Source organism: Carcharhinus amblyrhynchos, chromosome 3 (genome assembly GCF_965287045.1).
Source record: "Carcharhinus amblyrhynchos chromosome 3, sCarAmb.v2.hapA, whole genome shotgun sequence".
Lineage (NCBI taxonomy): Eukaryota > Metazoa > Chordata > Chondrichthyes > Carcharhiniformes > Carcharhinidae > Carcharhinus > Carcharhinus amblyrhynchos.
In genome coordinates, this window is record NC_137326.1 from 100,813,177 (window position 1) to 100,828,062 (window position 14,886).

Here is a 14,886-nt window from a genome sequence, read left to right on the forward strand (position 1 = left end):
GTTTTACTGAGGCTAATTTGAAGAAACTTTTGGACATTATTAAGGAAGGGCGTATCTTTTTGAATTTTTTTTGAGATTTTATGAAAAAGGGGGGAAATAGTATGTTTTTGTGTTTTCTGTTCTGGGGAAACAATATTCCATCAAAATATTTTTTCCTCCAAGGAAGGAGATAGGAATGGGTTAACAAACCTTTCAATAAAGTCCTAATTTGATGTCAGTTATTCAGGAGAAGTCACTGCTATGCACAAAGGAGTTACAGGTGGCACTGTGGTATTGGTGGAGAATTGTATGGAGTTGGATCAAAGAAATAGTTTATGAAGAAGCAGAACTCGTGTCTCATTTACTGAACTATAACCAGGAGGCTCAAACACAGGGTGAAGGAGGCATTCGGCATGTTTGGTTTCATTGGTCAGAATATTGAATACAGGAGTTGGGATGATTTGATACTGTACAAGATGTTGATAAGGCCACACTTGGAATACAGTTCTGGTCACTATTATAGAAAGGATATTAAACTAAAAAGAGTGCAGAAAAGATTTACAGGGATGCCAGTTGGACTTAATGGTTTGAGTTATAAGGAGAAGCTGGATAGTCTGGGACTTTTTTTTTTCTGGAGTGTAGGGGGCTTGTGGGTAATCTTATGAATGTCTATAAAATAATGAGGGGCATAAATAACACAGATAGTCAACATCTTTTCTCAACGGTCAGTGAGTCAAAAACTGAAGGCTCTAGGTTTAAGGTGAAAGGGGAAAAATACAAGAATCCAGAGGAGAAATTTTTTCACACAGGGTGGTGAGTGTCTAGAACAAATTGCCAGAGATGATAGAGGTGGGTACAACTTTGTTTTGAAAAGCATTCAGACAGTTGTATGGGTTAGATTGGTATAAAGAGATATGGGTCAAATGCAGGCAATTGGAACTGGCTTAAGGTAAAAACTGGGCTGAAGTGTCTGTTCCATGCTGTAAACTTCTATGACTGAGCTGATCAAGATTTGTGGTTTTGGTGCAGTGATGAGCTTTTGTTTTAGTGATGCTTGCTTTTCTTCCTGTGTACCCTTTCTTCTTCAGTTGCCCCATGAAATTGTTTTGTACATCTGACCTATTTATAACAATCATTTACATTATGACCTTTATTTCCCCTGGGCTTATTTTAAACTAATAATTACTTTTATTTTATAGGAAAATATTATTTTTAATACTGACCCAGAATTTCTAGAAGTCAACACAAAAGACATGGATAGCACATTAAGCAGAGCATCAAGAGCATTTAAGAAAACTTCAAAGAAGGTAAGTCATTGGTTTTTTTAATTCTGGGCAAAAATAAACAAATGGGATTAAAAGCAGAAGTGATATAACTTGAAACCTGCTGCTTATAAGGGTGTGTTGAATTGAATTAGTGATATCAACAGAATCTCTTTCAGTTAATAATTTAGGCAGCACAGTAATACAGTGGTTGGCACTGCTGCCTCACTGCATCAGGGTCCTGGGTTCGATTCAAGCCTCGAGTGATTGTGGAAATGTTCACATTCTACCGTCTCTGCCTGGGTTTCTCTGGGTGTTCCAGTTTCCTCCTACAGTCCAAAGAAAAAGAACAATACAGCACAGCGGCCTGTCACCCTTCATCGGGTGAGTCACCTGAGGAAGGAGCAGTGCTCATGATTCCAAATAACCCTGTTGGACTTTGACCTGATTGGGCACAGAAAGAACAACAATGCAGGTATCTCCTCATCATATAAATACTGGTGGCAAGAGCAGGTCAATCACTAGGAATCTTGTGGTGAGTAACATGCCTCCTGACTCCCCAAAGCCTGTCATAGAAATGTGGAAAGTAGAACCAGGAGCAGCCCACTTGGTCTTTCAAGCCTTCGTGGCTGATCATTAATTTCAATATTCACATCCAGCTGCACCACCAACAACCACCACCACACCCCCCCCCCCCGCCCCCCGCAACCCTGCCTGCCAATATCCCTTGCAGCTCCCTGACCTGTATCTAATTTCCTCCTTGAAATCTCAACGTTTATGGCCTCAACTACTTTCTGTGGTTAAGTGTCCCTGATCTACAAGGCACAGATCAGAAGTGTAGTGGAATACTCTATTTGCCTGGATGAATGCAGCTCCAACAATACTCGAAGCTTGACACCATTCAGGATGAAACAGCCCTGCCACAAAAATTCAATCTTGTCGCCACCAAACAGTGGCAGCAATGTTTGTCATCAACAAGATGTACAGCAGCAACTCACCAAGTTTTCTTAAGCAGCACCTTCCAAACCCATGGCTAATATTATCTAGCAGGACAAAAGGAGCTGGTACCTGGTAACATCACCTGGAAGTTCCCGTCCAACTCATTCACCATCCTGACTTGGAAGCATAAATATATCACTGTTCCTTCGCTGCTGCTGGGTAAAAATCCTAGCACTCCCTCCCTAACAGGTATAAGTACACTCAGTGGTGGGGGACTGCAGTGGTTGAAGAAGACAGATCACCACCACAGGAGTAACTAGGGATGGGCAAATTGCTGGCCAGGCCATCAATTAATTTTAAAAACCCTCTGCAAGTGTCTGTTAACTTTTCCTAAAGTTTTAGTGTCACAAGTAGACTTGCATTAACACTGCCATGAAGTTACTGTGAAAATCCCCTAGTTGCCACACTTGGGCACCTGTTCGGGGGCACTGAGGGAAAATTTAGCATGGCCATTGCACCTAACCAGCATGTCTTTTGGACTGTGGGAGATAACTGGAGCACTCGGAGGAAACCCAAGCAGACACGGAGAGCGTGCAGTTTCTGCACAGACAGTGACCCAAGCCAGGGATCAAACCTAGCTCCCTGGTGTTGAGGCAGCAGTGCTAACCACTGTGCCACTGTGTCCCCCGGATTATTGTGTTAAAACTGTATCCACCCCTGATGATAAACTGACTGCCCTGTAGTTGCCAGAAATTTCCTTGTCCCGTTTCTTGAATAAAAGTGTCATATTTTCTACTCTCTGGTCCCCTGTCTCGCCCCATGTATCTGGAGAAGAATGGAAGATTATCATCTTGATCTTAATATTACTTCTCTCATTCAAATGGAATATATACCCTTCAGTTCTCCAGTTCTAGCTCCTTATGCCTTATTTTTCTGCTGCTTCACTTACCCACTCTGGCTTGGTGCCTGAGTCTTCATCCTTTGCTCCATTCTCAAACTGCATCCACAAACCTCTGTTCATGTCTCCTTTAAAATTTACATTTCCAACCATACTTAGTTATTCTGCAACATTACTACTTGATGTCCATCTGTCCTACGCTGAAGAACTTTACTTTCTTCAACATGTTATTATGTTAACAGTCCAATGTTATTTTGTTCATCCAGGTGACAAGAGCATTCTCATTTACTAAAACACCAAAGAGAGTTCTGCAACGAGCATTAATGGCTCACAGTACCCCTGATACAAAGAGTCCGACAGGCAACCGAACTTACATGGGTAGTCGATTAGCGAGCGCTTCCTCACTAGCGGTAAGTGCAAGTGCAGATCTTCAGCTCAGCCTGCGTTTTTATTTATATTTTAATTGTTTTGTGCATTGATAAATGAAGTCTTTAGCATATTTAGCTTCTACATTGCAATGAACAGGCAATTATCTAAACAAAAGTAAACCAGTAAATTTATTTTCAGGTTGAATACATTTTTTTAAAAGCAAAAAGTTAGGAAGAAAATTTGGTTCTAATGGCTTCCATTTTTAATCCAATAGTTCAGCTTAGCAATAATAAATACAGTTGGCAACAATTTTGTCAGCTAAGTAAAGGGCTATTTTAGAAACTTTGTTATCTGGAACAGTAAACTGAGAAAATTACCTTTTCCATATAGCTGTCATGGTCATTCTTTTCAATTAAATTTTAATGTTGATCTATTGCTGTCATGAAGATTTCTTCCTATGATTTCTATTAATCTTTGCAGAAATTCCAGCAGAAAAAAAATTGAGGTTGTGGGAACATTTCACACATCAATATCCATAGAATCAGAATGGCTACAATGCAGAATGCCATTCTGCTCAACATGCCTGTGCTAGTCCTCCAAAACAGCACTTCACTGAGTCCAACTCTCCCACCTTTTCCTTGTAGTCATGCAATTTTTTTTTCACCAGATAATTGTCCACCTCTTTTTGAAAGCCAGCACTTAATATGCTCCACCACCACAACCTCAGGCAGTGCATCTCAAATCTTAACCATCATGTTCCTGACCTCATTACAGCTTTAGCCAAACATGGACACGAGCTTAATTCCATTGGTGAGGTGAGAGTGATGGCCCTCCAAATTAAGGCAACATTTGACCATGTGTGGCATCAAACAACACTGAAGTTAATGGCAATTGGGGTTGGGAGTAGAAACTCCTCACAGACACAAATGAAGATGGTGATTGCTGTTGGCCTCCAATCATTTAATGCTGCAAGAATTCCTCAGGGTAATATCCTAAGCCCAAACATTTTCAGCTGTTTCATCAATAACCTTCCTTCCATTATAAGGTCGGAAGTAGGGATGTTTGCTAATGATTGCAATGTTTGGCATCATTTGTGATAATGTCCTACACTGAAGCAAGACTTGGATACATTGACAATGTGGCAAATATGGTGCTAATGTTACAACTGCCAGCAATGACCATCTCTACACGATGAAGTCTAACTATCTCTCCTTGACATTCAATTGCATTGACATCAGTGAACACCCAATATCAACGCATTTGGGGTCACCATTGACCAGAAACTGAACAGCATAAGTCATATTAATACTGTGGCTATAAAAGCAGATGACAGGCTGTGTTCTATGGTGAGCAACTCCCCTCCTATCTTCCTAAAGTCTGTTCACCATCTACAAGGCACAAGTCAGGAATGCAATGGAGTACCCATAGTGCTTGCAGCTGCACTAAGCCTGCCACCATTCAGAATAAAGCAACCCGCTTGATTTGCACCCCATTCATGCCATCCATAACACGTGCACAGGGGCAGCACTGTGGACCATGTACAAGATGCTCTGGTGCAACTTGCCAATGCCGCTTAAATAGCACCTGCCAAACTCATGATATCTATCACCTAGATGGACAAGGCCAGTAGACATAAGGGAACACCACCTTCCAAGTTGCGTATCATCCTGACTTGGAAATATAATCACTGTCCTTCAGCCTCACTGGAAATTCCTCAACTCTTTCTAACCGCACTGTGGGTGTGCTTGCAGCAGATGGACTGCATGAAAGTTCATGAAAGATAGAAACATTAGAAGATAGGAGCAGAAGGAGGCCATTTGGCCCTTTGAGCCTGCTTTGCCATTCATTGCTATCATGGCTGATCATCCAACTCAATAAATAGCCTAATCCTGTTTTTTTTCCCCATAACCTTTGATCCCATTTGCCTCAAGTGCTATATCCAGCTGCCTCCTGAATACACTCAAAGTTTTGGTATTAACTACTTCTTGTGGTGATGAATTCCACAGGCTCACCACTTTGCGTGAAGAAGTATCTCCTCATCGCTGTCCTGAACAGTCTACCCTGCATCCTTACACTGTGACCCCTAGTTCTAGACTTTCCCACCATCAGGAATATCCACCCTGCATGTACCCCCTCTAATCTTGTTAGAATATTAAGTCTCTGAGATCCCCGCCCCCACATTCATTTGTCTGAACTCAGCAAAAACAGTCCTAACCTAGTCAATCTCGTCTCATATATATCAGTCCCACCATCCTTGGGATCAGTCTGATAAACCATTGCTGCATTTCCTTGAGGAAGAACATCCTGCCTCAGAAAAGGAGACCAAAACTGCACACACTACTCTAGGTGTGGCCTTACCAAGACCCTCTTTAATTGTAATCAGCTCACCGCCATCTGTTCAACAGCAATAAGGAGTGGGCAACAAATGCTGATCTTGCTGGCAACGCTCACATAAATTTTTGAAACGTATTTGGGTGAAAACATGTTTCATGCAGACAACACTTGAGCTGGGCTAAAGTACCTACTGTAGCAGCTATCTGAGGTTAAAAAATGAGACTATTACTCAAGAAGCCTATTGGCTTCATGTTCTATTTACTCAATAGCAATTTAGTGGTGTGCTCACGGTGTTATGTGGAAAGATGAGTGGTCAAAGTATTGGAGCTTTGAGTTAAGTTGAGGATAGGTTGCTTCTTTTCTGTTTGGTATAGAAGATTGAATAGTGTTGTAATCAAGGTGTTTAAATGAGTCAATAAAGTTCGTACAAATTCCTCTGGGGAACCAACAATGAGGGGCTCGATCTTAAAATTAAAGGCAGTTTGGGAGAGAAATTGGATAAGATTAACGGAAAAAATTTTCTCAAAAGATATTCTGGATGCTTGGATAATTGAAACTTCCAAGACTCATCACGATTTCTGTTGCTCAAAGTGATCAAACCTATTCAACGAGATTGTGGTTGATGGGTAAAATGTGCTGTTATGTATTGACGCTTAGTTGAGCAATATTAACATAGAATTTAGATCAATTAATGTATCCTTTGACCCACTTAATACTATTTTTACAGCCTATGGATGTTCTTTTATGAACTCTGCAAATATTTATGCATTTCCCTCAACTGTTATAGATTTGACTATTGTTGGAAGTACACTCCATGTTCAATCACGTACAATTTAAGAAAATACATTTGCCTAACGTCCCTTAATTCTTCATAAACTTATGCCCAAATTATTCTTGCCAGTAGAAAATACCATTCTTACCAGCAGGGTAACAAAGTTTGATGACATGAAGATGAGTGGGAATGTGAATTGCGTGGAGGACATGGAAAGTCTGCAGAGAGATATGGATAGGCTGAGTGGGTGGGCGAGGATCTGGCAGATGGAGTATAATGTTGGCAAGTGAGAGGTTATCCACTTTGGAAGGAATAATAGTAAAATGGACTATTATTTAAACGGTGAAAGATTACAACATGCTACAGTGCAGAGGGACCTGGGGGTCCTTGTGCATGAATCACAAAAACTCAGTTTGCAGGTGCATCAGGTGATCAAGAAGGCAAATAGAATGTTGGCCTTTATCGCGAGGGGGATGGAATATAAAAGCAGGGCGATCATGCTGCAACTATACAAGGTACTGGTGAGGCCGCAACTAGAGTACTATTTGCAATTTTGGTCTCCTTATTTGCGAAAGGATATATTGGCTTTGGAGGGAGTACAGAGAAGGTTCACCAGGTGGATACTGGAGATGAGGGGGTTAGCTTATGAGGAGAGATTGAGTAGATTGGGCCTGTACTCATCGGGGTTTAGAAGGCTGAGGGGTGATCTTAGAGACATATAGAGGCAGAGAGATTCTTTCCACTTAGAAAGGAAACAAGAACTAGGGGACACAGCCTCAAAATAAGGGGGGGGGCGGTCAGTTTAGAACGGAGTTGAGGAGGAACTTTTTCTCTGAGGGTAATGAATCTCTGGAATTCTCTGCCCACTGAAGCAGCGGAAGCTACGTCGTTGAATAGGTTTAAGTCACAGGTATATCGATTTTTGATCGATAAGGGAATTAAGGATTATGGGGAACAGGCGGGTAAGTGGAACTGAACCACTTTCAGATCAGCCATGATCTTATTGAATGGTGGGGCAGCTTGTAGAGTTAGATGGCCTACTCCTGCTCCTATTTCTTATGTTCTTTATGTAAATAGTTTCACAATGAAGACCATTCATAATTTTGACCGCTTTTTATTGGTCTCCATTGTTTTCTGTTTATAGTAAGATTGCTAATTCCTTCCAGTTTAATCAAACCTAGAGCCATTGCTACTAAATAAGCAAATCAAATATCACCCCCACTCATTTCCATAGATTTTTTTGCCATTTCACCCAGCAGCAGCCCCACCACCACCACACAGACAGATCCCTGTGAACCTTCAGCAACTTGGGATTGTGAGCAGTTTTCCACTACCAAACCTTGAAGAAAAGGAAGATTAAAAATTAAGCACCTCAAAGCCATTGATAAGATTTTTCCAGTACAAGAAAATCAGGCTATAACTTCTAAAGTCTGGGGCCCTGAGACACTGATTTAAGTACATGGTACCATACAATGATAGAATTTAACATTCAATTACCATATATTGGTGACTCAGCCAAGCAGTACCCAAGTTCCCTTGCTTGAACTGTATTGCCATTCTTATTTATAAATTGCTAACTTCCAAATCACAAAATTGTAAATGTTCAAATTATTAACCATGTATTTGTTTCAAAGAAATCTCTTTAAAGTAGTCAGCAATTCTGATCCTGGCACTTGGAAGTAAGCTCCCTTCTGGTTCCTTTTCAAGTTTTTCAGATCAGCAATTGTAAGAACTTGACTCTTATTGTCCTGACTTGATTTTTTTTTTCTCCTAAGTTTTTTTTTCCAGTGGGTTCAGCTTTTACATTTGATTTGTTCTCATTTTAAGCCTTATTGATTCATGACCTATCTTTGTTTCTTTTCACCTTTTGCTGTATAACTTTGAGCACTATTCAACTGTTTTCTTTCAACCTCTCAATGTCACATGTATTGGCTTTATGGTACCTCAGTTGGCATTGGATTGTACCTTAGCTCCTGATCACAGAAGTCATCATGATCCCTCAAGTTAATGTTGTTGTCTACCCAATTCTTCTATATTTAATACTTGAGGTCACAAGTAAAAAACACTTATTTCCCACACTTGCATTCTCTGTAAATCCACTTCTGCTCAGTATTCAATTTTTTCCCCATTTTACCTGCTTGCCATAATTTAGTGGTCTTCCTGTATCTAGATTTCTCGTTCTTCATCCATACTTGGTCTGAATGACTCAGTGATGTCAGCAAACTGTGTAACTGTGCAGCGTTCTAACTCCTTGGACGGTGCACCTGTTGGCCTCAGACCTTGAAATGTTCTGCGTTCACCAGGTCAACTTTCTACCCATCTTAATCAGTGAGTCCTATCGTAGCTTTCATATTTCTATTAATTTCCAAAGCACACCCAATTCTTCAACCCTGGTATTAATGTTAGCGGTGATCTTCTTGGTAACCACAGATGGCGTTTGTAAAGCTGATGTTTGAAAGTTGTACGAAGACCATTTTTTTCCTGTGGTGTTTGGCTTTGCACTTAAACTCCTAGCGTGAGATTATATGATTTGGTTGCAATACTAATTTGGCATGTGGAAATGTTATCAGTGTTACTAACCTTTCACTTTAAGGTATCAATTTTACTGTTAATTTGTATCAGGGGAAATAATTACATATACCTTTTTAATCTGTGTTCATTGAACTGTGATCAATTCTTTTCAAATGGAGCTGAGTTAAATACAGTAGAATTTTAAAATGGTGCATGTTGAATATAGCGTGAGCACAAACCCTTATTGCAAGTTACTAATAGCATGTGTGATGCAAACATCTGAGATAATGTATCACTGGATATTTTAAAGCTTTTTAATACATGTTTCATAATCTCCAAGATTATTTTCTTATGTGCCATGTATCAAAGCTGCTTATACTTGCATCTTTTTATTTTGACTTGGAATTGATGCTCACTTATTGTGCTGTATTCAAGCTACTTTGATTTCAAGTGCTTAAAAATGTGTGCAAGATGTCTACTCTTGCTCCTGCCATTTTCAAATTCAACTTGAATCTTAAAAATCGTACCTAACTTGATTCTATTTGTTTTTGATTTAATTTTGTTTGTCTACACCTAAATTCTGTTTAACGCCCAACACACACAAAAGATCATTTTAGTTTTATCTATCCAGAAAGACCTTCCAGCATGCCCCCAATCAAAGCAAGCTTTTTCATTTTCTTTCTTTCCCCCTCCACTAAACAAACAAGAAACATTACAGCACACAAACAGACCCTTCTGCCCAACTGAACTAAAACCCCCTACCCTTCTGGGGACCATAGCCCTCCAGTCCCACCCTATTCATGTATTTGTCAAGGCGCCCCTTAAAAGTCACTATCACATCTGCTTCCACTACCTCCCCTGGCACCGAGTTCCAAGCACCACCACTCAAAAAAAACTTGCCTCTTACATCTTTCAGCTTTGCTCCTCGCACCTTAAACCTATGCCCCCTAGTAATTAACTCCTCCATCTTGGGAAAAAGCTTCTAACTATCAACTCTGTCCATATTTGAAGTCCATTCTACATGGTGATCATGCTGTGAAGAATTTTCTGGAAAATCAATTCTAAATTTATGGAATTCAGTACATTTAATTCCTATTTAAACAAACCTGTGGAACGTCTTAAAATTTGCAAGTGTTTTTATCTGTTGCTTTTTTTTTTAAAATGATTGACAAATATTTTCAGTGTTCAAATTGAGTATGTCTGAGATTTTCCAAGAGGGTCACAGGGTAGGTAGTTTCTAAAAAAGCTAAGAAAAAGACTGCACAAAAAAGTCATGCATTTTGTGCAGTTCTGCCTCTCCTGTAAACGAGTTTGGCTCATTGGACGCCATGTAATAAAACCAATTTCTAAAATAAACAGAAAATTCTAGAAAAACTCAACAGATCTGGCAGCATTTGTGGAGAGGAAAAACAAAAGTTTGACTTCTTCAGAGCTCTTTTGGGATAATTTGGAAGAGTCATATGGATTTGAAACCTGTTTTCCTCTCCACAAATGCTGCCAGACCTGACTCTTTCTAGCATTTTCTATTTCAGATTTCTAGTATCCTGCAGTGTTTTGCTTTTATAGTAGCTAAATAGTTGGGGGAGGGTGCTATTAATTTTATCAAAAGATTTGGGCTTACCTAGAAAAGTAGTCTATGATGCAGAAGCCATTATTTGCCACCGAAAAATGGTAAATAATGGTAAATGTACTGGAAATGTTACAAGTAGACAATTAACTGTATCAACATAACCACAAATTTAATTGAGATCATGGAATCTTAGGTTTACACTACTGCTGTAGAGCAGCAATCACCAGAGTAAAAAGAATACTGTACGATCAAAGCCAAATATAAATTGGAGCATATCATGCTCACAGTATGCAGTGCTCTGGTCAGACAACTGAATATCTCGCCCTTTGAGACACAAAGTAGTTGAGAAGAACTATGATATTAATTCCTAGACTGAGTGATCATAGAATCAAACAATCCTTTAATGCAGAAGAAGGCCTTTAGGCCTATCGAGTCTGCACTGACCACAATCCCACCCAAGCCCAATCCCCAAAACCCCATGCATTTAGCCTCAGTAGACCCTCTGACACTAAGAGGCAATGTAATTCATCTAACCTGCACATACATCTTTGGACTGTGGGAGGAAACTGGAGCAGACATGGGGAGAATGTGCAAACTCCACAAACAGTAATGCAAGCCAGGAATCAAACATTGGTGTTGAGACAGCAGTGCTAACCAGTGTCACTGTGCTGTGCTATGAATGATGATGGAAAACCACAGGAACATGAGAGTTTGTTTGAATTGCCCTTAGAACAACATAAGAGGTTTTGCTTACCTCAAAGCAATAAATTGAACCTTTTTTAAAAAGACAAAATTTTGTGGCTTCAGATGAATATATGGGAAATTTAGAATTGATTTTCCAGAAAATTCTTCACAGCATGATCACCATGTAGAATGGACTTCAAATATGGACAGAGTTGATAGTTAGAAGCTTTTTCCCAAGATGGAGGAGTTAATTACTAGGGGGCATAGGTTTAAGGTGCGAGGAGCAAAGCTGAAAGATGTAAGAGGCAAGTTTTTTTTGAGTGGTGGTGCTTGGAACTCGGTGCCAGGGGAGGTAGTGGAAGCAGATGTGATAGTGACTTTTAAGGGGCGCCTTGACAAAGAACAAAGAACAACCCAGCACGGGAAACAGGCCCTTCGGCCCAACGAGCCTGCGCCGCCGCATCGCCCTACACCTATTCTACCCTGCATGTCTACGAATGGGACCCTACTCAGTCAGATTCAGGGAAGAAATAGTGTCAATTTGGTGGAAACCAATTAGCCTAAGAGCACATCTTTGGGGTGTGGGAGGAAACCGGAGCGCCCGGAGGAAACCCACGCAACCACAGGGAGAATGCGCAAACTCCCACAGACACAGGCCCAAATCCATGTATCTGCACAGCTAGCAGTGCTAGTCACTGAGCTGTTGTGGAGCCCGTCTATCGGTCCAGGATCAAGCACACACACCGACATGAAGTACTAGGCCACTCCTGGACTTCCAAGAGCAGCCCACGCACAACCTGCCGTGTGCATGCCCCTCGCTTGACACGAGGTGGACCTCCACCTGTGGAATAAAGACAAAACATATTAGTTATACAGCCTGCCCTTCCGGTGTCTCCCGAGGTTTACCCTATTTAATAGCCCCTACCATATCCCTCCATTCCCGTTTCACTCATATGCCTATCTAACTGCATCTTTAACGAGTCCAACGTGCCTGCCTCCACCACCCTACTCGGTAGCGCATTCCAGACCCCCACAACTCTCTGTGTAAAGAACCTTCCTCTTACCTCCAAATTATACAAATACATGAATAGGATGGGACTGGAGGGCTATGGTCCCCAGAAGGGTAGGGAGTTTTAGTTCAGTTGGGCAGAAGGGTCTGTTTGTGTGCTGTAATGTTTCTTGTTTGTTTAGTGGAGGGGGAAAGAAAGAAAATGAAAAAGCTTGCTTTGATTGGGGGCATGCTGAAAGGTCTTTCTGGATAGATAAAACTAAAATGATCTTTTGTGTTTGTGTTGGGTGTTGGGTGTTAAACAGAATTTTTTAAAAACCTGCATTTAACCTACCTGTAAACCCAAACTGAATGCTTGATACTAATGTTGAATGCAAAGTGTAGATGGTGATAAATGCGTTCAATTTCCTAGCACTGAAATTGCACTTTAAGCAAATACATGTTTCATAGGTAATATATTTGCAGCCTGATTTGCAATTTTACAAAATTAATGAGTACACTTGATGGAATTTGAAATACTTACTGGGAGCACCTTGGGAAGGAAAAGATATTGAATTAATCAAGGCAGTCAGTTATTTTAAGACATTATATTACAGAAATGTATACTGATCTTTCTGTTTTACACAGGGAGTACAGTCGCCTTCATTGGTGAGTCTACCAGCAATGTTTGAAAAGAAATACCATACTTTCAGTCGGTCAACAACTCATTTGATATAGAATCTGCACTTTGGGTAAATCCATGAAAGAAATTTTTTGATCAGCTGCAATCATTGTGGAAGTTGAAATGATATCAAATGGAATTGACGTGTGCAAAATTTTAAAGGAAGGATAATGCTAAACTGTTCTTTGGATTTTTTTCTTTAACTTTGTTCCAACTTCATAATGCTATGGCTTGCCTTATTGAATACTGTAATTGAGACAATATTTTGATTGCTGTTTTCCTACTTCAGTTTGTACATTTTTGTACAAGTTTATTTATTACACTACTTCTATTCCCTTTTTCATTTGGATGTGTTTGTGTCTTTTTAAACTCTGATTAAACTGACATGATCAACCGTTTGGGGTCATTTTAACCTAGCTTGTTGGGCAAGTAACAAAGGATGGAGTGGAATGTTGGTTTGCATCCTGCCCCAGGACTTCACCATTGACTTTAATAAAGAATAACATTTGAGTTGGATATAAAATCAGTTGCACCTACTCCTGTCAGTTTCCCAGTCTGAAGACTAGGTGAAAATTGCCCCATATAACTGTGGCTGCTAGGTAATCCATAGTCTCCAAGACAAGAAAAGTACAGCATCTTTGTTTTTAATGCTGATAGTCTTATTACATTTTTAATTTCTGATGTACAATACGCTTACTCCAAAATATTGATTCAATTTTTCTCAATTAGATGCAATATTACAAATTTTAATGGAAGGAAAATGAACAGGTGGTCTTCTGGCCAATATTATGGGTCACTGTTTTTAAATACTGCTGGAGACAATCGTTCAGGTTTTCCCAAAGCTTCATGAAAAAGGATTAAATTAAGGTTCTGATTATGGTCTAATTATATATAATGTATTAAAAATAAGCTATTTAGTCAATAACAAAATTGTTCTAAGGCTCTAACAATTCTATAGATTCACCTCTTGTTTAAAAACTAAGCACCATTTATAGAATTTCATTTTGCATACTAAATCTTGACTTTTAAGTAGCATGACCTTTCTCTTCTCTTTTGTAGAATTAACAGTGCTACAGAGTTTTGTATATTTGGATATTTCTATATTTTGAATATTTTGCTAACTAGATATCCATGTGATGAGTCACTTTAGTTCTGGAATACAACCTTGTACTGACATTTGCTTCCTTGTGAAGAAAACTATTTTTGTCTTATTGTGTTTTACATTTACATACTGGATTATTTCCTTATGTATTCTGTAGTCTGCAGATTAGTCATCTGAGCTGCTAAGCGAAGGATATATTAGATTTTTATATGTACATAACTTTTATAAAGTAGTTCCATATAAACCTGATACCTAGATGAAAATAAAATTCTTGGGGAAAAAAAAAGCTTGTGCTTCCGCGTGTTATTGCTGGCAGAAGTATTCTTAGAAATCTTTTAATTTTAGTGCTTCAATTTTGGAAACTGCATTATGTTGAAATATAGATATCTGCTGAATCACTATTAATAGATTCATTAGGAACATTTGGTGTTTTACGTCTGGATTAAAATTTGTCAATTTTTTCAGGATGCTGGAGAGTTGGCAAAAGACAGTAGAAACTATCCTTTTAGTTGTTTCAGAACCTAAGTTACAATTAAAACTAAAATTAATTCACCCTTGCAAGATTTCCTAAACAGCCAAAGAAAGTCAAGTGCATATCATCTGTTTTCAAGGATATATATTGCTTTGCAAGATTTTTGTTTAGTGATTATTACTGAACAGTTTTGATATGGCTTACAGTGAATAGTTCACTAATAACTGATGTTTTTTGGTCACCTGGTTTTGGTCTACCTAAAGTCAAAAGTGGATGTTGCCTCGGTCCTTGGGTGTGAACATAATCAATCTGAGACTTGAGATT

General features: G+C 39.4%; 1 protein-coding gene across 1 annotated transcript in view; it reads left to right on the forward strand.

The window, feature by feature from the left end:
- ect2 (epithelial cell transforming 2) overlaps nucleotides 1-14,340 on the forward strand; it is a 66,957-nt gene extending 52,617 nt beyond the window's left edge. Inside the window, exons 21-23 of the mRNA XM_080186443.1 lie at nucleotides 1,179-1,286; nucleotides 3,345-3,488; nucleotides 12,955-14,340. Of these exons, the coding sequence (XP_080042569.1) occupies nucleotides 1,179-1,286; nucleotides 3,345-3,488; nucleotides 12,955-13,044 (342 nt within the window). The 3' untranslated portion in view covers nucleotides 13,045-14,340. The remainder of the gene's footprint in view (nucleotides 1-1,178; nucleotides 1,287-3,344; nucleotides 3,489-12,954) is intronic.
- The last annotated feature ends 546 nt before the right edge of the window (nucleotides 14,341-14,886 follow it).